This window comes from Sceloporus occidentalis, unplaced genomic scaffold (genome assembly GCF_023333645.1).
Source record: "Sceloporus occidentalis isolate IW3139 unplaced genomic scaffold, rSceOcc1.0.p SCAF_1, whole genome shotgun sequence".
Classification (NCBI taxonomy): domain Eukaryota; kingdom Metazoa; phylum Chordata; class Lepidosauria; order Squamata; family Phrynosomatidae; genus Sceloporus; species Sceloporus occidentalis.
In genome coordinates this window covers 105,205,524-105,231,156 of record NW_028316981.1, presented here as the reverse complement: position 1 = coordinate 105,231,156, position 25,633 = coordinate 105,205,524, and the positions used below count along the sequence as shown (strand labels likewise).

Sequence of the window (25,633 nt, the reverse complement as noted above, 5' to 3'; positions counted from 1 at the left end):
TAAGTGAAAGTGATGGTAAGCATGCTGAGAGTCATGGGGAGGGGGATGTTCTCTAACACCCTCCTTTCCCTATTTCTCCTCATTTGATGTAATTCTGCATTGATATCCCAATTTGTTCTAAATATATGGGGGGGGGGGGGGGAAATCCTGCAGGAATCTACCAATAAATAAAAACAAAGGTAGGCAAAGAGCTTTTCACATGAGTCCTTTTTTGCGATACCAAGTGTTTTTTGTCTTTGTTGCCATTATAGATTCTCTCTTTTCATATCATGAGCTGTAATTTCAAAAAAAGTAGTGCAATTTCACACTTTCACCTCATCACGGAGCTATGCACTGTTTTCCCCACGTGTGGAAATTTTGGAAACCTCCCCTTGCTGTATTTGGGCACACCTATGTACTTTATTTAGTAGAGAAATGCTGGAGAAACTGTTAACTCAAACTTTTGTTGAACAGGAAATATTTCTGAGAGTAAAGGTGTGTGTGTGCGTGCGCACGTGTGTGCAGAAGCCTCTGTAACTCCCTTATCTCTTTGAGTCACAGTAATGCAAATCTTATTTCAATCCCAAACACCCAGCTGGAAATGATGATGATGATGATGATGATGATGATGATGATGATGATGATGATGATGATAGAAACCAAGAAAAGGAGTACAATTACGACAAATTGGCAGGGATGATCTACAGCAGCGCTCACAACAGCATATTCCCATTGCAACTAAATTGTAGTTTAAGACACCTGTGTGAAAAAGCCACAAATCTCAAACACTTTCGTCCTCTCTAGTGTTTGTAACCCTCCAATGACACTACCTTTCCATGATGAAGGGATTGTGTGCTTCTCTTTAGTAAGAGGCTATGCTGATGAAAGCTGTACTACTAGTAGGATGTCCCATATCAGACAGGCTTTTGCTGAGGAGCCAGACTAAATGTGCCAAACAGCTACTGGGAAGCAGTGTGACATGAGGTTACACTGGCAGAGGATCACTCAGAGACAACAGCAGTGGCACCACTGCTAACACTGTTAGTAACATGCAGAAGGAAGCATGGTAAACTCATTTGGAATGTCGCTTATCATGAAAACCCAATGATGAGACAATCAAAATGAAATAAGAGATAGTGCCAGAAGATGAAACTTCCAAGTCAGAAGGCATTCTACCAGCTACTGTGATACAACTGAGGATAACTACAAGTAGTGCTGTAGCTAACAATATAACCAGACACAAGCCTAAAGGAAGTTCAGCTGTTGACATGCTCAGAGACGAAAGGAAAGTCTGAAGCTGTACAACACATATTACAGGAACATGGAATGTGAGAAACAAGAATCAGGAGAAGGTAGACACAGTAGAAAATGAAAATAAATGTACAAAGGGCCCTTCCCACCCACAAGGCTTTGGTTCAACCCCCTCTCCCTGCAAATGGGAAAAACTGCAGGAGCTCAAGCTCATATATGCATGTGCCAAGCCCATGGAGATGCACCAACATTGGCTAATAGAGGGATGGGGCAATTAGTGGAAGCTCCAGTCCACAGATGACTTGCCTGTTGTATCAGGCTGTGTATAAGCATTCAGTGAGCTAAGGTGGACAGGAATGGGGCATTTTGAATCTGATAATTTCACAGCATTTTACTCAGGAATGAAAAATATAAGAAGAAATAGGGTGGCAATAGTAGTAAGAAGACATGCAGCAAAAGAAGTCAAAGGATATAATGGACAGTCTGACTGAATAATATAAATAAGACCTAAGAGAAAACCCATCAATATAACCATAATCCAAGTTTATGATTGAACAACAGAGGCAAAAGAAGACATTGAAAGCTTCTGTCCTGGTGTCCAGCAGGAAACTGATCACACACCAAAACAGAACTTCTTATTATCACACGGGGGAAAAGAGGGAAGAAAAAGGCAAAATCCTGGATTAATTCCACAATTGGGTGTCAGATTTTCAGACGACATTGCATTCAATCAACCATTATCCCAGGAAGAGCCAGGAATGGAAAGGGAACAAACTATTCATGGGATATCTCATAAATAGCTTTCCATGGCTTTTCATGAGGCATGCAGTCAAAGGATTTGCTATAGTCTATAAAGCACATGCTGATTTTCTTCTGGAATTCTTTGGTGCACTCCATTATCCATTGTATGTTTGCAATGTGGTCCCTAGTGCTTCTTCCTTTCCTGAACCACGCTTGCACCTCTGGGATTTTTCTCTTCATATATGTTTGGAGTCTATGCTGCAGAATTTTTACCATAATCTTGCTTGAATGGGATATGTTCTTTCCCCATGTTATCATCTTGTTCTTTCTCACCCCCCCTCTTCTATTTCTCTGCATTGATCATTATAGTAGTTTTCTTTATCCTTGTGCATAAGTCATTTAATAGTTGCATTCATGGATCTGATCTTGACTCTGTGTTTGGCTTCTGACCATAGTTCCTCTGGTTCCCTATCAATTATGCTTAATAGATCAAATCTATTTCTTACATTTTTTGTAAATTCTGGTGGTCCAAGCTGGGTTGAGGAAAGGATGAAGCACTTGGCATCATATTACAAAATATATTTTGGATAACAGAGTACACCAAAGAATTTCAAAAGAAAATTCACCTGTGATTTATAGAATATAGCAAAGCCTTTGTTTGTATAAATTATAAAAAGCTCATAAAGCAAGTGAATGCCACAACATTTGACTGTCCTGATGTGCAATCTGTATTCAGGACAGAATTCAAAGACATAGCCATGTTAGACTGGAAAATCACTATGCAAAGGGTTCTTGTAGCACTTTTGAGATTAAGGGGCTGTACAGCCGGATCAGGGCCACGGCAACCGCATGCTGCAGCCCCGATCTGGCCTTTCCATGGCACAAAAAGGAGCTGCAAAAAGTGGCTCGTTTTTGCGCTGTTGAAAGGGCACCATAGCTGCTGGTGCCATGGCTTTTCAGTGCTCCTTGGCACAGCGCATGTACATGCTGCATCATGCAGTGAGGCACACAGATGCATGTTTCTCATGAAGTAGGTTCAAGTCTACATAGGTTCATGCTGCCAGCTTCTTTCTTTCAGTTAGTCTCAAAGATGCTACAAGATTGCTTTCTGTAATCAGAGCAGGAGGCTACTGTTAAGACAGAATATGAAGAAATGGAATGGTGTCCAATTGGCAAGCAGCCAAACAAGGCTGAATTATATCCCCCTATCTGTTTAACTTGCACTCTGAATATATAATCAGAAACTTGGAGAAAAGAGGCATGTACATTGGAGGCAGGAACATCAACAATTTAAGATATGCAGATGACAACATATTACTAGTAGAAAATAACAAAGACTTGGAACAATTACTAAAAAATCAAGAAAGAAAGTGCAAAGGCGGGGTTAAAGTTGAACATGAAGAAAGCAAAAGATAAGGATCATAGATTGTTTATATAACTTTAAAGTAAACAATGAAAACACTGAAATAGTTCAGTATTTTCCATACCGTAATCAAAATGGAGACTGCAATCAAGAGTTCAGAAGAAAACTAGGACTTGGAAGGGCAGCTATGAAGGAATTAGACAAGATCCTGAAGTGTAAAATTACATCACTGAATACTAAAGTTGGGATTGTTCATGCCATCGTATTTCCAATTTCTATGTATGGTTTTAAAAGTTGGACAGTAAAGAAAGCTGACTGGAAAAGAATCAACACATTTGAAACATGATGCTAGAGAAGAGTTCCACAGATACCGTGGACTGCTAAAAAGACCAATAAATGGAGCCTAGCGTAAATCAAGCCTGACTTCTTCCTCAAACTCAAAGCCAAGATGATTAAACTGAGACTGTCATACTTTGGCCATATCATGAGAAGACATGATTCACTGGAAATGACAATGATGTTTAGTGAGGTAGAAGGCAGTAGGGAAAGAAGAGAACTGCAGTATAGATGGAAAGATTCAATCAAGGACGCCATAGCTCTAAGTTTGCAATACCTGAGTAGTGCTGTTGATGACAGGATGACTTGGAAATCTCTCATTCACAAGGTTGCCATGAGTAGAAGTGTTTGCAATAAACCATGTACAGTGGGCCTTCTTATACACGGATTTTTTATACACTGATTCAAGTGTGCACGGCTTAAAATATTCCAAAAAGTATAATTTTCAAATATCATACCTTGATTTTCCAATTTTTATAAGGGACACCATTTTGCTATGTCATTATATTTAATGGGACTTGAGCATCCATGGATTTTGTTATCTACGGGGTATCTTGGAACCAAACCCCAGCATATAACAAGGGTCCTCTGTATTTGCAATAAAAATAGTGCAGAGATCTGGTGACACAGTGGTTAAAGCCAATACTGCAGCCACAAGGTTGTGAGTTTGATTTCAGCCAGGGCTCAAAGGTCCACTTAGCCTTCCATCCTTTCATAGGTCAGTATAATGAGTACTCAGCTTGTTGGGGGCAACTGGCTTACACATTGTAAACCACTTAGGGAGTGCTAGTTCACTGATAAGGGATATATAAATGTACTTGCTATTGCCATCTCTGAAAGTAGGCTTTGGGGTCTTCCAGTAATTTGTTCAAAGTTATACATTTGGCTTAAATGCTTTGGGTTTATTTCAGTCTATCAAAACTAAATGCTCTCATTTTGGCAATTTAAGACTTAGTTTTTTTTTCATTTTCAACAACTGTCGTAATACCATTCCTCATTGTTCATTTGAACCAGGAACCAGGAGTCCCATCTTTAAAACCATTGGAAACAAGGGGCTGAAGTTAATCTTCTTTAACAGAAACTGGTTAGCATCAGTGTACATGCAACACTAGACCAAGATTAAAGCCTAGAAGGTACCTTGATGCCCAAATCATTACAGCAGAGAAATGTGGACCTCTCAGATAAAACATGCTGCTTTTTCTACTACAAAAGTTAGCCAATGAATAAAATTATAAAGCAGTGGTATAAGGAGGCAGTCCAGGTCAGCAAACCAGTGTAGGGAATGTCAGGGTATTCCTACACAATTAATTATAAGATCTCTGCTGTCAAGGTAAAATCATTTTTCTAAGTCATAGTTATGCTGATTGTTCTACTTTCTCCTTTCTAGCTGGGCACAGGGATGAATCTATTGCACCCACAGGCACCACTGGCATAACTCAACAGTATTGCCACTATACCACTAATTTGTTCCAACAGGATTCTGGCCTTAGACTTTATCTACATAAAGCCTAAGAACAGAATCCTGTTAGAACAAACTAGTGGTATAACTGTTGGATGCCCTAGTGAATGTATGTTTGACAGCCTTGCATAAAAAGGTCTCTGAGACCTCCTTATGCAAGCAGTTCCTTGTTAGCACAGCAAGCCTCTGTGCTTTTAGTGTGATGTTCTGGCATAGCTCTACCTTTATTTATTTATTTATATTATATTATTTATTATATTACATTTTTTATTTATTTACTCCCAGCTGGTCCTCTCTGTCTTTTCTGCAACACTGTTAAGTTATGCCAGTGGTGCCTTTGGGTGCACTAGATTCACCCCTGTGTCATCTCCACCACACATGTGGGATTCCACGGAGGCTACCAGTACAGTAGCACTCATATAGCTTCCTCTTACCAAACCTAGGTTCCCTTTTCCCCACTGTCCTATCTTTGGTGCATGCCCTGAGCAAATAAATGTTAAGTTTTTCTTTTATCTTTATTTGACAAATATCCTGTTTTACAGCCACTCTGCTAACATAAATCCCAAATATTGTTACAGAATCAAATCACAAAGTGTGGCACAAGAATCCTACTGCACCAGCTGGCTTCCTTCCCACAGGAGGTATTCTCCACTATTCAGTATTCCAAATTTGGCTCCAGATTTGTAAGGTGACACCAACATCAGAATGAAATATACTGAAAAACATAGTGATTTGCTAATACAAATTTATTATAATTGTTGCACTATCCAGAAGCCCAGTGTTCCTGTTTCTTCACCAGCACAATCCCACATTATCTTCACAGTCATTCTCTGAAACAGGTTACAGTATACTTCATCACAGAGGGCACAGCGATATACCATAAGAGAATGTCTACATGCAAATTACAAGCAAGAAAGAGAAAAGAAAAGAAACTTACCAAGAGAACATCTACCCACATCCTGGGGTGCAGCACAAACAACAGGACCTTCACATGTTCCAGTTATGGGATGGCATGGTTTGTCCCAATGACAGCGTGGGCAACCAGATTCACACTCTGAGCCATAATATCCATAATCACAGGCTTTCAAATAATAACAATTATTAGAAATTCTGTAGCATTCCATAAAATTTCACATATATTATCCTGTACAACAACTCTATAGGATACATGAATAGTATCCTCACATACATATGAAACTGGAGGAGTAGGTTGCCCAAGTACACCTAGTAGATTTGTGGAAGAACTGAGACTCAAATTGGTAAATTCCTAACTCATCAGTCTCCTAGCGCTGACAAATCAAACACTCATGGTAAAAGACCTGTAGTAGGCCAAGGGTGCAGAAAAACAGAATTGGAATGGTAGAGACTGTCATGGAATCACATTAACCCTGTTTTGACTAGATGCTCATGTTTTTGACATCTTCCAATTTAGGAGAATAAGGTTCTGCTATTATTAAAAGTGGCAGTACACAATTCTTATTGGCTAGTTTTACGATCAGAGTTCCATTGCCCCAATTTCCATCAAACAAAACAAAACTGTTTTTCAGTTTTTTGAGAAAACAGATTTTAAAACATACAAAGAAGATAATGCACCAAAAATGTTGAAACACATGTGTTCCCTACAGTTTTGTGCTGTTATTTTAAATAAAAATGGTATTAAAGGGTGACAGTCAACCTGGAAGAAAGGAACATTTAAATCAGCCATTATACAAGTGAGGTTTGAGGAATGAAATTAAGAGAAAAGAAAATTTATTGTGCTTGCTGCATAAAACACTGTATCCATTCTTGTTTGCTGGTATGGATACACAAAGACTTACAGAAAGAAACTGGCTATTTTAAAATAAGCTGCCAGGAATTTTGAAATCTTCAATATGGAACAGGAATTAGATTGCAATTTATATATTAGACTTAGCACACTGAAGTTACTTAAAGTTTCAGCATGTTAGAATAAACTATAGAAGTTCATTTTAATACTTGAAATACATGATGAGAGACATTATTCGTTTAATAATACTAGATTTGAGAAAGAACTCAGACAGTAATGACTACCTGATTTTAAAAATGTTACGCTTGGACCAAAGCCTCCACCAACTAATACAGGACCATTTAGTAGGAAATAGCCATTTTGCCATAATCCATAGCCATGACATGCAGATGCCTGTTTAATGCACTCATCCCTTGCTGTATTGTGAGTATAATTTGCTGATAAAGCTTTTTTTTCTGATATCACTACTGAATCCCAAAAGCCTGTATATACATCAAGGTCTGTGGGAGAGGAGAGAAAAAATATATACTGAGGTATGTTCAAATCTGTGTTTTGATATACATGAAGGCCACAAAATTAATACTACATGCTCATAAGCTGTGACCCAGCAGGTTGATCCTAGTCACACCATGTGGGCAATCCTATTTTTATTATTATGTTCCTTCAATTCAGTTTTTAGTTGGGAATGAGAACCTAAATGCAGCTCATATTAGACAATGTAATCTGGTTTAGTAAATCAATTCATAATGAAAACTTCTTAATTACAACTGACTGGGTCTTTTCTGAGAATGATTCAATGCCAAAAAGACGCCCTACAAGATTCAATTTCAGTCTCAAAGAGATTGAGATCTTGAAAATCATCCTTAGATTTTTTTAGCCTTTCTCAGCTACAGTTTTAACTGGTTGTAAACCATGGAAGTTTTGTTGCTCTTAAAATGTATTAGTGTGATAGTATATATCAGTGATGGCGAACCTTTTTGAGGTCGCGTGCCGGGGCGGGGCTTCTACCCCCAGGATGGGGGGTGGGTGCTGGGGTGGGGCTTCCGCCCTCCAGGGGGCGGGATTCCGCCCTCCAGGGGCGGGGCTTCGACCCCCTTTTCAGAGGGATGGAGCCTCTGGCTCCTCCCCTGGCATTTTCTGGCCCCTGAGGGTCCCTCCTGGGGCCGTCAGAGGCCGGCAAAAGGGCCCTCACCCTTCCTTTGCTCGCCGGGAGGAGGAGGCGGCTGGGACGTGTCCCAGCCGCCTCCTCCTCGGCCTTCGCTCGCTGGGAAAGGGCTCCACGGAGCCCTTTCCCGGCGAGCCAAGGAAAGCCGGGAGGAGGAGGCCGCTTGGCACTGCGGCGATCGCTGCGATGCCAGGCGGCCCCCCGCTCTTTCCCGGCCTGGGAGCAGGCCGAGGCTTCCTCCCAAGCCGGGAGGAGAAGGAGGCCGCTTGGCACCGCGGCAATTGCCGCGATGCCAGGCGGCCCCCGCGCTCTTACCCGGCCTGGGAGCAGGCCGAGACTTCCTCCCAAGCCGGGAGGAGGAGGCCCCTTGGCACCGCGGTGATCACCGCGATGCCAGGCGGCCCCCGCGCTCTTTCCCGGCCTGGGAGCAGGACGAGGCTTCCTCCCAAGCCGGGAGGAGAAGGAGGCAACTTGGCACCATGGCGATCGCTGCAATGCCAGGCAGCCCCCGCGCTCTTTCCCGGCCTGAGAGCAGGCCGAGGCTTCCTCCCAAGCTGGGAGGAGGAGGAGGCGGCTGGGCACGCGTCCCAGCTGCCTCCTCCTCGGCCTTCACTAGCCGGGAAAGGGCTCTGCAGAGCCCTTTCCCGGCAAGCCAAGGCAAGCCGGGAGGGAAGAGGGCTGGGAGGAGGAGACAGACGCGCACGCGCCTCTGTCTCCTCCTCCCAGGCGCCATTTTCTGGCTTCCCACTGGCTCAGAGAGACAGCGGGATGCCCGAAAATGGCAGGGAGGCGGAACAGGCACGTTCCCGTTCCGCCTTCTCCCTTGCCCCCCGTGCCTGGCGAAACCGCGCCACGTGCCACCCGTGGCACGCCATCATGGGTATATATCATCCCTTTTTTTCACTCCATTCTTGGAACAAAATCCATTTTTGTGCCACAAAAACTAGGCATAGTGTGAATATGAAGCTTATATGAAGTCAGCTAAAGAAAAATCAGGTTACTTCTGTGTGTCTTCAAGTGCAATGAGACATAGGCGCGTTACAGACCGCTCAAAATGGGAGGTCTGCCGCCACTGTCATTTGCAGTGCGGAGGAACCCCAGTGTCCAAACCACGTGGCTCCTCTGCGCTGCAAAAAGAAGCCCTCAAATGGCGCTTCTTGTTGCGGCACGCTTATGTCACGAGGTGCCAATGGCGCACTCGCGGCTTCATTTGCACCGCGCGATGTGCAGACACAATGCGTCCGCTACATCAAGATGGCGGCACCCGTGTGGAACGGGCGCCGCCATTTTCTGCACGCTCCACTCGTATTAGGGTTAGGGGCATCAGGAAGTGATGCCCCTTTCTAACCCTAATACACGCAGGCCTTAGATACTGTGTGTTTGCACACAGCTATGTTCAGGACTTTTTAGAGTTAGGCTAGACAGTGTTGGTATCCCAAACCTTGGTGTGCAGACACAAGTAGGTACTGCCTTCCTACTCAGGCCCCATTCCCACTGGTACTTTTGCACTGGAAGGAACTGGGCAGATTCGGTTTCTGCCCCCCCCCCTTCACTCCCTTTCTCGCTGCTTATCCCTCCCTCCTTCCTTCTCTCTCCCTCTTTCCGTGTTCTCCTTCCCTCTCTCTTTCTCTCCCTCCTTTCGTCTTCTCTCCCTTGTCCCACCTTCCCTCCCTTTTTCCTTCCTTCCCTTCCTCCTTCTCCCCCCCCCCCACTCCTTCCCTCACTGCAGACGCTCGCCTGCCTGCCTGCCTGCCTGCCTGCCTGCCTGCCTTGGGGGCCAAGGGTCCTTGGCTCCCGGGCGTCTCTCCCAGCCCACCCCGCCTCCTGTGCATTCCTCCTCCTTCTCCTCCTCCTCCTCTGCTCTGCTCTTCCTTGGCTGCAGGTGCGGAGGAAGTGGGGAGAGGAGGAAGAAGAGGAACAGGAAAAGAAAGAGAAGGGAGAAGAGCAGGAGAAAAAGGAGGTCAGGAGGAGGAAAAGGAGAAAGAGCCCACGGGAGGTGGCATTGGCAGAGGAAGAGGAGGGAGAAGGAGAATGAGGAAGAGTGGAGAAGAGGAAGAGGAGGAGGAAAAAAGGAGGGCAAGCAGCGTCAGGAGGGGGAATAAAAGGAGGGGGCAAGGTAGGGAAGAAGAAGGAAGAGCCGCAGGATGCACATAATCTTTCATACAACAACAACAAAAAAGGGAAAAAGCGGCTTGCAAAAAGCCGGCAGGAGAGGGGAGGGAATGCCCTGCCCTTTGCCCGCCCTCTGACCTAAATCCCTCCCTGAACTTGACCCAATCATGATCGGGGGCAAGTTCATATTCAGCAGAACCTGGGGTTTCCCAAAATAAATGCTATTTGCCCTGATTTCTTTTAACCCGCTCTAAGGGGCATTTGCCACAGAACGGGTGTGCAAGCCTCTGATTCGCTTGTGGGGGATTCGGGGTGAATATGAACTTCACGTGCAAGGATCGAATCCTAATCCAGGTTAAAATGTAGTGTGAATGGGCCCTCAGTTTTAAAGGATTGCTGATGCAGCCATATAATAAAGCACAGAGTAAAGAGTTTTTCAAAGCTCCTGACTTTGCAAATAGGCCAGCTGGGTGCAGCTGGCAGTCAGGATTTAGGCAGGTTTTAGACAGTAGGCAGCTTTGGCAACAAAGTGATAATACCCAGCTGCATCCTGGAAGAAGATTCAAACCAGGAAAGGTAAGTCAGGTTTTCTTTTTTAGCTGTGTGAAAAACTCCTTAAGCAGGAGACAGCAGCAATAATCCCACCCCAGACCACCTGAGCAGCATTTGTCTATACCAAGAAAGTTTCTTATATCTTGAATATCAAGTGATGGTCTCAGTCTGGGGAGCAGTCAAGGTGATCACAGCACCTATAAGGGTCAAGAACCTGAAAAGATTTCCATAAATGTCAAAACAACAACCCTGAGTTTGAACTGTAGTGAATGGACACAATGTGACAGTGACTTGATGCCATATGCTCAAAAGCCACCAATCAGCCATGTTAACCCTTTGTATTATTCTTTTCTCAATGAGTGTTTAAAATGTTCCTCTTATCTCCCTCGCCCCCCCCCCCCCAATGTTTCTTGCTTTTATTGTTTGCAGTCAGTCACGGTAAATTAAGCTGCAACTAAAGGTTGCAGCTACTTCCACTCTTGCTTTTCTGTGATGGCCAAAATTCCACAATCTCCTGAACACAGAATAAAAGACAGGAAGATGTGAAATGAGGCAGTGGATGTGGTGGTTCTAGCATTCGTTCTTGGAACCACTGCTGCTTCCATTCTTCAGCCTCCTTATTTCCCAGCAGCTCTACCTCCTTGCAAGTGCAAGTGGGCAGCCTCACTCTCTGCTATTGACAGTTCCACATTTAACTCTATGTAGCTGTTGAATCTGTAGGTGAAACTGTATAGTTGCACTTCCCATAAACAACAGAAAGCAATGCACCTCCCCTGTTCTCACTCATGCAATTTCAAATGCATGTACCAGCAGTGGAATCTATATGTGCGCACTCATTAAATCTAAAAGCTAAGAGAGTGTGAATGTAAAAGCTGAGTGCATCTGCAACATGTATGAAGTTATTTTGCTTTACTGCTGTTAGGCAGACTTTGAATGAATGTAATAAATTATTATTTATTATTATATCAAACCTCGTTCAGCTAGTTTTTTGCACACCCAACTTCTCTCTTCTTTACAGGAAATTTTATTGATAACACCTGTGTTTGTCATATCAGTACATCTTCGCCACCTGCGTCCCACGGGGAGATTCATCCTGACGAGATAAATTAAGAGAGTTAATAAGAGAGAGTTAAACGTTTGTATATGGCCATGTTCTTTGAACCCTGGTCTGCACAGTCATAGTCCAACACTCAAACCACGATACTAAGCTGGCTCTCCTTGATATAAAATCGAAGTAATATACTGAAAACTAGAGAGAATGACATTTTAGTAATCATGGATTATGACTCAAAACTGCAATACGTATGTGGAAAAAGATTATTCTGTCAAAAAAAAAAAAAAAAGGAAGAGTTTTTATAGATCCTTGACTCTATTTTAAAATTAAAATTTGTCCACAAATAATTAAGTTTATTCCCTAGGGAGAGCCACTGAACATTCTGAAGTTTCAAGTATGGTTTGGCATTTGAGGTTCAAACACAATCTCTGCTTATATTTAAGAAATGTTAACAGTGAATAATAGGAGTTGTAGTCAAACACAAAAAGAATAATGGGCACTGTAATCCATCATATTTTGAGGGTATCACACTGGGGAACAATGCTTTAGATTATTGTCTGAGCAGGCCTAGCATTTGGGCAACATACTGATTGGTGTGAAAGTGAAGAAGAGTCTGCTAACAGCTCTCAGATGTGAAACGTTTGAATTTTTCCACTATCCCAAATTATACATGGATACAACCAAAGCCAAAAGGATCTACCCTACTACTGTAACTATTTACTTACTGTTACTACTTACAGCTCCACCGGCTCCCAGTTTGTTTCCGGGCACAATTCAAAGTGCTGGTTATCACTTATAAAGGCCTACACGGCTCAGGTCCACGATATTTGGCAGACCGTATCTCCCGGTATGAACCAGCCCGGGCCCTGAGAGCCTCTGAAGAGGCCCTTCTCTCTGTCCCACCACCATCACAAGCAAGCTTGGTGGGGACACGAGAGAGCACCTTCTCAGTAGCTGCCCCTAGACTCTGGAACTTCCTGCCCAGGGAGATCAGAATGGCTCACTCCTTGTTGGCCTTCCACTAAAGACTAGGGTGTTGTATCATTTTAAGTGTTTTAAAATTTTATCTTTTTAACTGTATTTTTGTAATCTATTTTAATATTCTAACAATTTAATTCTGTTCTAATGTATCACTTTTCTATGTTTTTAATTGTATTGTTTTTAAATGTTGTGAAGCCGCTTTGAGTCCCAGTCCTGGGAAAGGAGTGGGATACAAATAAATATGATGATGATGATGATGATGATGTCCTTTTGTGACGATCCTGCTTTTTAAGCTTGTGACAATTGCAAAGCAACAATTAAAACCAAAAATAATGACTACAGATGATACACATAAATTCAACCTAGATAATGAAGAAATCAAAACAATTAAAAACTTCCCATACCTTGGATCAGACATTGATCAGAATGGAGACTGCAGTCAAGAGATAAGGAGAAGGCTAGGAATGGGAAGGGCACCTATGAAAGAACTAGACAAGATCCTAAAGTGCAAAGATATACAACTAAACACTAAAATGAGAGTCGCCCAAGCCATGTCACTTCAGTCCCCTACTACACCAACACTTTTACCTCAGGGACTGTTCCTAAACACTTCTGCAACTCTTTACTACAGTACTATCAGCTTCTAAGCAATCCCCTACTTTATCCTCAAGCAATACCTCAGGGATTACTCTAACTCACACACACTCTCAATTGAATCTCTGAACTCTTTCACTGAATCAGTAGATTCCACACTGAATCTATCTATCTCTAAACTGGATCTCTTGATCCACACTGGATCTCTTGATCCCACTACTTAGCACCAATTATGTCACAAGGTCTTCCTGGCAATGCTTTGAGGCCACCTTTTTACTTCAGAAACATCCGAAGGCTCCTTGTGAATGACGCTAGCCCAACTTTCACCCGACACAGCTTCCATAAATGTTTAGAGGTTAGGGTCCCTCGGTGCCCTTCTTCTATAACCTTTAAATCTGTCCGGGAGCATGTTTCTTGTACTTTTATTGTTATTAAATCATTCAGTTTAAAGCTTATCTTGAAACAAACAAACTCAACTTCATTTACAAACACGTAGTAAGAATATTGCCCATTTAGTATAATTTTGTAGATGGTATATTACAATAGTGACAATAAATCATCAGTTACAAGTATTTCTCTATTCAGCTGCTTATCACTCTTAACTCTCTAAACTTACAACTGTCCCTTTCTGCCTTTAATTAAGTTCTTCTTCCTATTAACTCCTTCCTCCTTTAACAGAACTCTGCACTAAAACCTCAACTAAATCTAATCTCCCCTTATCTCCCTCTCAACTCACTGACTGTCATTTCTCAAAGCTAGCTTCTTACTGACTCCTCCCCATTGAGCCACTCCTCCCACAGCCAGCCTGAACCAGGATTGGCTGTTGGGAAATCAAATTTACTCATGAGTAAACTGGTGCCAGACAGGGATGGGAGTGCTCCAGGCACCTTCCCTCCCTTCTGGGTGCTACCTTTCTCATGATTAAAATGACGTGCGACAAGGAGAAGGGTGCACTTAGCCAGGTGTCACCCCTCTTCTGGGGTGACACCCGCTGTGGTCTGCATTGTTAAGGAAAAAGCAACATGGGACATACAGTGATTGAAATAAAACATGTATGTGTGAGTCAGGGTGACTCAGCAGAAGCAAGTAGCAACCACACAGGTGTATAAGGTAATACAATTAACAAGTCCTGAGTGCCAAGGACAAGAAATGTAAAGTGGATAGTTGGAAACACCTGAGAATTGTTAAGTGGTCAAGGCTGAGATGATGAAATCATCAAATCTGGATAGAACTAAGAGAACCAATGGGAATGATGTACACGCCTACTGGGTGGAAACAGGCCACAGTAGGTGGTACCTTGCTTTGACTATAATAATGACTATGAATCCCAGTGTGTTGTGTGGGTAGTAGTTAGGAGTTGTGTTGGATAGTTTGGAGCTGTGTATATAGTAGAATAAAGTAGATCTTTTATATAAGACTACTGAGTTGTCTGGTGTCTTGGGTGAAGATACAAGAGCCAGCTGGATCCTGAAGAAGTGGGAAGACTTCTGTGGAAGCAAGAGTGAGAAGGCTTGGAGAGTTTGTCAGGGTCTTCAGCCTATTCTCTGTAACTCTGCTGCTTTAGAGCAAAGCTTTATCCACTGGCCAAAACTGGTCAGCGTCGGTGCGCAACAAGGTGGTGAGTTCGAGCCAGAGGTGAAGAGCTACAACTCCCATCATCCCTGACATGCATCACCCTGCAGTCCCTAGTGATGCCACTGTATGGATGTGAGAACTGGACAGTGGAAAAAACTGGATAGGAAGAATATCAACTCATTTGAGATGTGGTGCTGGAGAAGAGTGCTAAGGATACCATAGATGGCCAAAATGATAAATAATTGGGTCCTTGAACAGATGAAGCCTGATCTCTTCCCTGGAAGCCAAAATGATCAATTTGAGAAAAGACAATAAATGTTGGAAAGGTAGAGAACAGTGGAAAGAGGTCACAGACCTGAATTTACAGGACCTAAACAGAGCAGTGGAGGTTAGGAGAGCTTCCAGATACTTGTACAACTTGCTTCACAACATCTACCTCTCCGTGACTTTTTCTGAATTGGTCTCAGTGCTTTTAGAAGCATTGGTCATACTAATATCAAGTGTAATATGCATCGTAATAGTTCCAAATAGTCCTTGCTGAACTTTCCCATAGCTATTTACACATATGAAATATATGAATAAATTCAAGGCAAAAATCTGCTTCAAGTGCCAGGTTTTATGGATTGGTTCAGATGCTTCAGGAAATCTAGGCTACCATTATACATACCATGCCAATGCACTTGCTGCAGTGTCTCCATGAGACCAAGTCCAGATGTCATCACGGTCCATGTCTTGCAGTCCTAACCATATTGGGTCTTTGAAAAACATTGTTATCCACTTCTACCATTGAAAACAAGATTAAACACAAAACAGAAATAAGAAGGCTGCATTTATTTAAAAAGATGTGCATGTTATTGCAATTACTGGGAAGGGAACCATGTACTAAACATGAAATGTGCTAAATCATGTGGTAAACATCAAATGTCCCAAATGACTCTGGTGCCAGAACATTTGTTGGGCTGCCTTATAATGCTAACCTTATAGTTGTTCAACCCTATAACTAATAGCAACAAAAAGCATAGATCATAATTTGGGCAGGCTTCAGGAAATGTTATCCAGAGTGATTTATATAAGGATTCATCCTTCTGACTCAGCACATTTGTTAATGGGAAAAAAAGACTTTGGCCTGTTACAGACAGCCAAAATAAAGCTGCTTCGAGTCACAGTGGAGGTAGTGTGTTTCAATGATGCATGCGTCCTAAGAGTCCAGAAGCCACACCAAAGCCACGCTCCAGTCCTTAGGGCTGGAGTGTGGTTTTGGTGCGACTTCTGGACTCTTAGGACGCATGCATCATTGAAACACCATACCTCCACTGTGACTCGAAGTAGCTTTATTTTGGCTGTCTGTAACAGGCCTTTGTGAATTTAACCACAGGCCAAAAGGCCCAGCCTTGGACCTTAACTTTCTTTGATCAGCTACAGCCTATGAATGTCTAAGGCGCTGGATAGACGGGTCCTACGGGCGCTGTCGTGACGTGCGAGGGGCAGCGCTTCCAGACGCAACTCGCCCCTCGCACGTGACGAGGGTGTCAAAATGGCGGCGCCCATATGTACATATGGGCGCCGCCATTTTGACGTGACGGACATGTAGCATCCACACATCCTGGCGCCTTTGTGACGCCACATCATAACGGCACCACAGAAAGAACCCACTTTTTGCGGGTTCTTTTTGCTGTGCAAGGGAGCTGCACGGTTTGTCCGCCACAGCTCCCTTGCGCAACAAACCAGGGAGGCGGCAGACCACCCTTTTTGGGCGGTCTGTATCCCACCTAAGCAACCATAAAAAATTGGATCTGTTGCAGTCAAATACAGGTAGAAAAATGTTTTGAGTGGAGCCAAGATCCAACATAAAGGTTCTAAAGATCATGTTACTCTTACTTCAGGGCAGTACAGAGGATAACTCAATATAGGTAGTCTGGTCCTCAGCACAATCCAGAGACTGTATACTTCTGATTATAGTTGTGTAGTGTCTTGGATTTGCATCATTAGAAAGCTTCTGTTTGCAGTTCTGATCTGTACATAATCTGATCTGTCCAGGCTCTTATATCTTGACTACTAAGGCATGACTTCTAAGGCATTCTACATTTTGGTTCACAGATGTACAGATGTTATACATGAATCTATTCCCTTTCAAAATGGGACATGAGGTTGTTGAAGTGAATGTATGAATCAAATCTTCACATTGATCAACCAGATCACACATTCCCTTATATGTGAGGAAGATAACATGTATCTCTTTATCCACCACACAGATCAGTACATTGGCTAGTATGGACAAACACTGTCAGGTCTTACTTTTTCAAAATGAAACAGAAGGTCTCTACATTCTTACAAAAAATCTTGATACTATGAATATTGGAACAAATGCACACACTAAGTGCAATATAAAAGCATTACTTATACAGTATAATACCTATGGTGTTTGTGCAAAGACTTGTGCAAACTTCGCAATGTAATACACCTGCACAGGTGCTCAGATTCTGTAAGTACTAGTCAGTTAAACTAACAACAGTTGCCAAAAGTGAAGGGAAAGCAATCATTATACCAAATCATCTTCTTCGACAAACCACAGAAGTTCAGCTGCTCTAAACCGACTGCAAGAAGAATTTGCCTCTTGCCAATTTCTGCCAAGTTTACTTGAAAAATAGTAACAATGCTTGTTCCAGTAGCGCCATTTTTTCATATCTGGGCATCTTTCACTGACAGTGCCTTTAAAAAATAAATGTTCAATAAGTACTATACACTAATGTTCAAATAAAGTATCATTAATGTCAATTAATGACATACATTTTCATATCCAAACACAAAGCCTCATTTTCTTCCAAATTAATCTTCTATGCACAAAAAAAATCTACAGAATAAATGTGATAGAAAGAATGAAATACAATGTAGCCTCTTTATCTGCGGCCTTGCCATTAACGGATTTAATCATCTGAGGACAGCAAGCCCCATTGTGCCCAATGGCGGTGCATGCATACAGCCGTGCTAGTGGGTGTGCACATGTTGTGCTGCCATTAGGAAGAACGGGACTTGAGGTCTCATGGTTTTTTTGTATCTGCGGGGGGGGGGGGGGCAGAATGGATCTTCTGTGGATACCAAGGTCCGACTATAATAGAAAGGCTAACAACTATTCTTGGGGGAAACTGAGAAAATCCTAGATGAAAGCAGGGTAGAAAATTCAGCCATTTTAAAAAACTGTTCATGTGTACTAGTTGAATGCACTGATGGGAAGAATGATTTTAACTGTGGGTTATCTTTTTACATGTGGATTGCCCCTGAACAACTGTATTTAGCATTTTAGTATTTAGCATTTATATTTCTATACCTCTTATCAGTGAACTCAGCACTCTCTAAGCGATTTACAATCTGTAAGCCAACTGCCCCCAACAAGCTGGGTGTTCATTTTACCAACCTACAAAAAGATAGAAGGCTGAGTTGACCTTGGAGCCCTACCTGAGATGAAACTCACAACCTTGTGGCTTCAGTACCAGCATTTAATCACTGTGCCACCAGGGGTCCCTAATTACTGACCTAACTGTATCCACTTATATCCACTATATCCACTTATATCCATTTATATCATTTGAAACAAAATTAACCTTAAAGCATCTCAATAGGATGAGTCTAACCATGCCCTATTCACATAATAGTCTTTGCAAAATAATCCTGTAAATCCTTTTCTTCCCAGTTCATAACATTTATGCTTAACAGAGAATACAGAACCTGAAGAGATATATCATTTAACCAAGGTGGATGCACATTTCAGCACAGCCAGCAAAAAATAAATCCTACAAATGCACTGAGGTGGTAAATGGGGCCCATGAGTTTTAAAGGATGTTCAGACACACAGACAACACATAGAATTTTTTTTTTAAAAAAATCACAAAAGAGCAGTACCTTTCTTAGCCAACCAAAATGCACACTATACATCATGCAAACTTTTGAAGCTTCCCTGGCTTCTTCATAAATCAAAGATGTCAAAAATCATCTAAAATCTAGATCCTGTCTTAGAGACATCTATCTCTTTGTAGCCTTTATTTTGTTCAGGCAGCAACCCCTCCTTTTTGCTCAGACATCACTCATTCTTGTGTGTCTTGCAAATGAGTAAGTCCCCCCCCCCCCAAGTACTGTTCCTCTTTAATGTCCCACTAAAGGTAAACATGGTGGCAAACCAGAAAAAGCCATTGAAACAAAGAGGAGACGTTTGTTTGAAATAGGTTTTCCTGGATTGGTGTCTAAACTCAGCAATACTGATGTGTGTGTGTTTGTGTGCGCATACAAAAATACTCTTTCGTTGCTCACCCTTATACTAGAACAAATATTTGACATTCTGGTCTTGGCTCCCAAATGTAAGCTGTTCCTTTTGCATATCAATATAAGCTGGCATGTGGTGGGAGTGGTAGGGACTGGGTTTCCAAATTCAAGAAAATGCTATCTTCCTCAAACAGGTTTCAGAAGTTTAATTGCATCCTGATTCATTTGCAGAATGAACAATCTTCTGCTCAAATATTCCTAACATCTTTCTGCCATAAGTTCCAAAGATGCCAACATGAGAGTGGAAACTCACTAATTACTCTCAGACTCTTACAATCTTCAGGGAGCTTATTTTCTACAAATCAAACGCTCACTCTATAAAGACTACATTCAGAATTTCTATATACATTGGATAACCTCTTGCTTTAAAAATGCAATAACTGACTCTTCAGACTTGGAATTAGACTCATTTTAAGTACTCTACGGGGCTCGACAGACCACCCTTTTCCTAGCCAGATCGGAGCCACGACAACCTCACACTGCGGCCCTGATCCGGCCTTTCTAGGGCGCAAAGAGGAGCCACAAAAGGTGGCTCCTTTTTGCGCCCTTGAAAGGGTGCCATAGCTGATGCAGCATGGCTATATGGCGCTTCTTTGGTGCTGCATCATATGGATGCAGCACTGGAGGAGTGTCATGACACTGCGCACCATGTGGAGCTGTGCACGGCATCATGGTGCCCTGGGGGTGGAGTCAGGGCATGTGTCATCAGTATGTGACACCCTGACTCCACCCCCAGGCTGGCTTTTCAGCCTGGTCTGTACAGAGCCTAAATCAACAATATTTTGTTTTTGTTTTTTATTATACTGTGAAGCATTTAGGCACACTGTCAACAGCCATTTCAACCACAGAATAAAACCAGCAATATCTTCTAATTAAATTCTGTAGTATTTTTTAAAAACTTACTTCTTGAACAACTTTCTATAGATGTCTGGTCCACACATGTTGCTTTCTCATCACAGAAGCCAGTCAACATATTACAACGTAGATTATCTCTGCACATTGGGCATTGTTCACTACACAGATGTCCATGACGTCCTGGTGAACAACCTACAGTTCAGTGAATTCAAATCAATTCTCGTTATCCAAAAAAAACCTTAGACAATATAAGTAGATAATATGGACCACAATTTTACAGCAGAAAAGCTTTCTTTTCCATATTTAAATCCTATATATGACCATCATAGTACCTTTGATATGGGCACACTACTGTTGCAGTGAACAAAAAGTAAATCTGGATCTACTGGCAGATCTCTGAGCAATAAGCATTTGGTAGCAAGGAAATCAAACAGCTTCCAATTTCTTAACAAAGGCAACAATAACACCCTCCTCCAAATACCTAACTTATGATGCTTCTGAAAAGAAGAAAGCTAGTAGTAATTAGGGATAGATCTTATGTGGATGAACTGTGAGCTTCATTCAGTGCTTGAATGCCTCAGTAGAATCTTTAATTCTAAATACACTCTTTTGCTTGTGAATCTCAGAAGATTTTTAAATAACATAATTGATCCAGAAAGCCTGTCATAAATCATGGAAGTATTCTCTTTCATCTGTTTTGAACTCCCTTCGCTTGGAAAACTGTAGATCCTCTATCAGCTTTCCCCCCATCATCCTTTCTTTCTTTATATATATATTTATTTATTTCACTTATATCCTGCCTTTCTCTCACTACAGGGACTCCTTTACTCACTCAGTTTCAAAACTAACCTCCTCCCTTTTAAATAGCCTGGAAATATCTCAAAGGAAAATCATTTTCTCTCTTACCAGCTGAGAATCATGTTATCAACAACTTGATGGACGATAAATTCAAACGTGGTTTTGAGTCACTATTTTGGTACTTTTTTGAAGTATTTAAGCTATGTGCCCACACCTATCTTCAATGTATATGTTGAAATACTATATACTGGATGTACTATTTACTGGGCAGATAGATATACTGAAACACTATAGAATGTCAGTAAGCTTCTAGTGATCTCTGGAACTGAAATTGAAATAAAGAAAATAGAGAAAATTCTATCCAGGGGTGAAAAGCATATGATATCTTATACTCCACCTCCTCATCACACTGTTCAACGCTATTTTCGTGATCTTCAATCTGTTGACTCTAACCATCTTGATCAGACCCTGGATTCATCTCTCTCTTCCCTAAATCTCGGGGATTCTGCTGATTCAGCAATGTCTTTATTTAACTCCACTCTCTCCTCAACTCTTGACTGCTTTGCCCGTCTCTCTGTACGCACTTCTTCCTCCAAGACTAGGCCTCAGCCCTGGCTTACCCCCCTCATTAAGTTTCTCCGGTCCTGCTCCAGAGCGGCCGAACGTCTTTGGAGAAAGTCCAAACAGTGGGCTGATTTTATCCATTACAAATTTGTTCTTTCGTCCTTCTCATGTGCCCTGTCTATGGCAAAACAGAATTATTACAAATCATTGATCTCCACCAATGAGAGGCGCGCACAGCGTTTGTTCTCCACCTTCAACAGTTTGCTTAAACCTCCCTCTCCTGCTGTCTCTTCATCATTCTCTCCTAATGACTTTGCTAACTATTTCATCTCTAAGATTACCACTATTCGCTCTGAGATAGTCCCTCCCGATTCTTCTTCTGCTCACAATCTTCTATTGCCCTCGCTTAAAAAAATTTCTGTGTTTCCTCCTGCTTCTTTGGATGAACTCTCTACACTTCTGAAATCTTCCAAACCTGCAACCTGTTCCCTTGATCTAATTCCTACCCGTCTTCTAATTTCTATAGCTCCCTCTTTTCTGCCCTCGCTTCTCCATATCTTCAATCTCTCTCTCTCTACAGGCTCCTTCCTGTCGGACTTCAAACATGCTCTCATTTCCCCAATTCTGAAAAAAACTTCTCTTGAACCCTCCTCTTTGTCTAGCTATCGTCCGATTTCTCTTCTTCCCTTTCTTTCTAAAGTTTTGGAGCGGGTTGTTTATTCTCGCTGTCTTGAGTTTCTTGAAGCCAACTCCAACCTTGATCCCTTTCAGTCTGGTTTCCGCCCAAGGCATTCTACAGAGACAGCTCTCACTAAGATCTCGAATGACCTTTTACGGGCCAAGGCTAATGGCCTTTACTCTGTTCTCATCCTTGATCTGTCTGCAGCCTTTGACACCGTTGATCACTGTCTCCTAGTTGACATACTCTCTGACCTTTGGTTCTCAGACTCTGTTCTCGACTGGTTTAGATCTTATTTGTCAGGCCAATCTTTTGCAGTGGTTGCAGGCGGTCAGACTTCGTCCTCTGTTCCCTTATCTGTTGGAGTTCCCCAGGGCTCTGTTCTGGGTCCCCTTCTGTTTTCTCTCTACACACTGTCCTTAGGTAAACTCAATAGCTCTTTTGGTTTTTCCTACCATCTGTATGCCGATGACACCCAGTTGCATCTTTCCACCCCTGACCTTTCTCCAAGGCTTGAACAGCAAGTCTCGTCTTGCCTCACAGCTGTCTTGCAGTGGATGCGCCATCGGCGTTTGAAGCTCAACATGTCCAAGACGGAGCTTCTGGTCTTTCCTCCTAAGTCCACCCTTCAACACTCCTTTTCTGTCTCTGTGTGCAACACTTCTATTCAACCAGTCCAGCAAACCCACAGTCTTGGTTTTATCTTTGATTCTTCTCTGTCGTGTATCCCTCAGATCCAGACCACAGCCGAGGCTTATAGATTCTTTCTATACAATATTGCCAAAATCCGACCATATCTCTCCGCCTCCACTGCCAAGATCCTGCTCCATGCCCTAGTGGTCTCATGACTTGATTACTATAACATCCTCCTGGCTGGGCTTCCTCTTTCTCACCTCCGTCCTTTAATTTCTGTCCAGCATTCAGCTGCACACATTATCACATCCGCCCACCGCTCTGACCACATCTCTCCTGTGTTGGCATCCCTTCACTGGCTCCCCCTCCCTTTCCGCATTCAGTATAAGCTCCTGCTGTCGATGTTTAAAGCCCTCCATGGGCTGGCCCCTCCTTACTTATCAGACCTTCTTTCTCCTCACCTTCCCACTTGGGCCCTCCGCTCTGGTAGTCAAGGTCTGCTGTCACAGCCCAGGATTTCCTCTGCCCCATCTCGGATTCTCCCCTTTTCACTCGCTGCCCCTCACTCCTGGAACCTTCTTCCCCCCCGAACAAGAGCCATCACTTCTTTAACCAGCTTCAAAACGGAGTTGAAGACCATCCTGTTCAGGGAAGCGTTCCCAGGCATTGCATAACTGTCACTTGCTATTTGATGTTCTTTTGTTGCCTGTTTTATTGAATCATTTCCTGTATTGCCATGTACTTTATATGTATTATGCTACTAGAGAGGTCCCTTCCCCACCACCACTCCCTTCTCCTTTTGTGTCGTGTCTTGTTAGATTGTAAGCCTGAGGGCAGGGAACCGTCCAATTAAAAAGATTGTATGTACAGCGCTGTGTAAATTTACAGCGCTTTATAAATAAAGGTTAATAATAATAATAATAATAATAATAATAATAATAATAATATCGAAAATCTATAAGGTATTACTAGACATTGAGCTAAAAGAAGAAACATTAAAATAATGTATGGTAAAATGGATGCAGGACATAGGATTTCAAATACCCATTAACAGCTGGGAAAAAATGAGAAAAAAAACCTTAAAATTTACTAAAAACACCCATCTGATAGAAAACTACTACAAATTACTCCACAAATGGCATATATCACCATATAAACTGGCAAAGATGAAAAAATAATAACGAAAATAACTGCTGGAAATGCGGAAAGAATGACACTACACTCTTTCATATGTGGTGGGTATGCAATGATGCAACATAATTTTGGAAAGCGATCCACATAAAAGTCCATAATATTTTTCAAATTAGCTTCTAGATGAATCTAAAACATTATTTATTAAACATTATGGAAGATTTGAAGGGGAAATTAGACCAAGAAGAGATAGGTGTTTTTCTTTATAGAATCATAGAACTGGAAGAGACTGCAAGGGCCATCCAGTCCAACCCCCTGCCATGCAGGAACTCTCAATCAAAGCATCCCCGACAGATAGCCATCCAGCCTCTGTTTAAAGACATCTAAGGAAGGAGACTCCACTGCACTCCGAGGGAGTTTGTTCCACTGTCGAACAGCCCTTACTGTCAGGAAGCTCCTCCTAAAGTTGTGGTGGAATCTCTTTTCCCGTAGCTTGCTTGCATCCATTGCTCCGGGTCCTAATCTCTGGAGCAGCAGAAAACAAGTTAGCTCCCTCCTCAGTATGACATCCCTTCAAGTATTTAAACAGGGCTATCATATCACCTCTTAACCTTCTCTTCTCCAGGCTAAACATCCCCAGCTCCCTAAGTCGTTCCTCATAGGGCATGGTTTCCAGACCCTTCACCATTTTAGTCGCCCTCCTTTGGACATGCTCCAGTTTCTCAATGTCCTTTTTGAATTGTGGAGCCCAGAACTGGACACAGTACTCCAGGTGTGGCCTGACCAGAGCAGAATAGAGTGGCACTATTACTTTCCTTGATCTAGACACTATACTTCTATTCATGCAGCCTAAAATTGCATTGGCCTTGTTAGCTGCTGCATCACACTGTTGACTCATGTTCAATCTGTGGTCTACTTGAACTCCCAGATCCCTTTCACACGTAGTCTCGTTCAGCCAGGTGTCACACATCCTATATCTGTTCATTTCATTTTTCCTTACATTTCTCTGTGTTGAAATTCATTTTGTTAGCTTTGGCCCAGCTTTCTTATCTATTCAGGTCATTTTGAATTTTGATCCTGTCCTCTGGAGTATTAGCTACTCCTCCTAATTTGGTGTCATCTGTAAATTTGATAAGTTTACCCCCAATTAGGTCATCCAAGTCATTGATAACGATGTTGAATAGCACTGGGCCCAGGATAGAGCCCTGTGGTACCCCACTGGTCACTTCTCTCCAGGATGAAAAACAGCCATTATCGTGCACCCTTTGGCTTCGGCCAGTCAACCAGTTACAAATCCATGTAACAGTTACGTTGTCTAGCCCACATTTCACTAGCTTGTTTGCAAGAATATCATGGGGAACCCTGTCAAAAGTCTTACTGAAATCAAGATATACTATATCCACAGCATTCCCTTCATATAACAAGCTGGTAATTTTACCAAAGAGAGAGAGAGAGAGAGAGAGAGAGAGAGAGAGAGAGAGAGAGAGATTAGATTAGATTTGTCTGGCATTACTTCTTTCTCTGAAAACCTTGATGACTTCTTGTGATTATGGCATTGCTTTCTAAATGTTCACAGACTCTCTGTTTAATGATCTGCTCTAGAATCTTTCCTGGTATAGATGTCAAACTAACTGGACAATAATTATTGGGATCCTCTTTAATCCCCTTTTTGAAGATGGGGTCAATGTTTGCCCCCCTCCAGTCTGCTGGGACTTCTGTTCTCCAGGAGTTC

General features: G+C 42.4%; 1 protein-coding gene across 8 annotated transcripts in view; it reads right to left on the bottom strand.

Moving 5' to 3' along the window:
* LOC149321921 (uncharacterized) overlaps positions 1-25,633 on the bottom strand; it is a 174,801-nt gene that overhangs the window by 102,637 nt on the left and 46,531 nt on the right. For 7 of the 8 annotated variants that reach the window (XR_016281860.1, XM_089531403.1, XM_089531422.1 and 4 more), the window contains exons 16-21: positions 20,145-20,288; positions 17,473-17,636; positions 15,595-15,707; positions 11,695-11,816; positions 7,179-7,394; positions 6,067-6,210 (exon numbers count right to left, since the gene is read on the bottom strand). Coding sequence is in view for 7 of the 8 variants with exons in the window: in XM_089531403.1 (XP_089387529.1) it covers positions 6,067-6,210; positions 7,179-7,394; positions 11,695-11,816; positions 15,595-15,707; positions 17,473-17,636; positions 20,145-20,288 (903 nt within the window). In the remaining variant the exon portion in view is untranslated. The remainder of the gene's footprint in view (positions 1-6,066; positions 6,211-7,178; positions 7,395-11,694; positions 11,817-15,594; positions 15,708-17,472; positions 17,637-20,144; positions 20,289-25,633) is intronic. The other variant, XM_089531412.1, reaches the window with a different exon arrangement.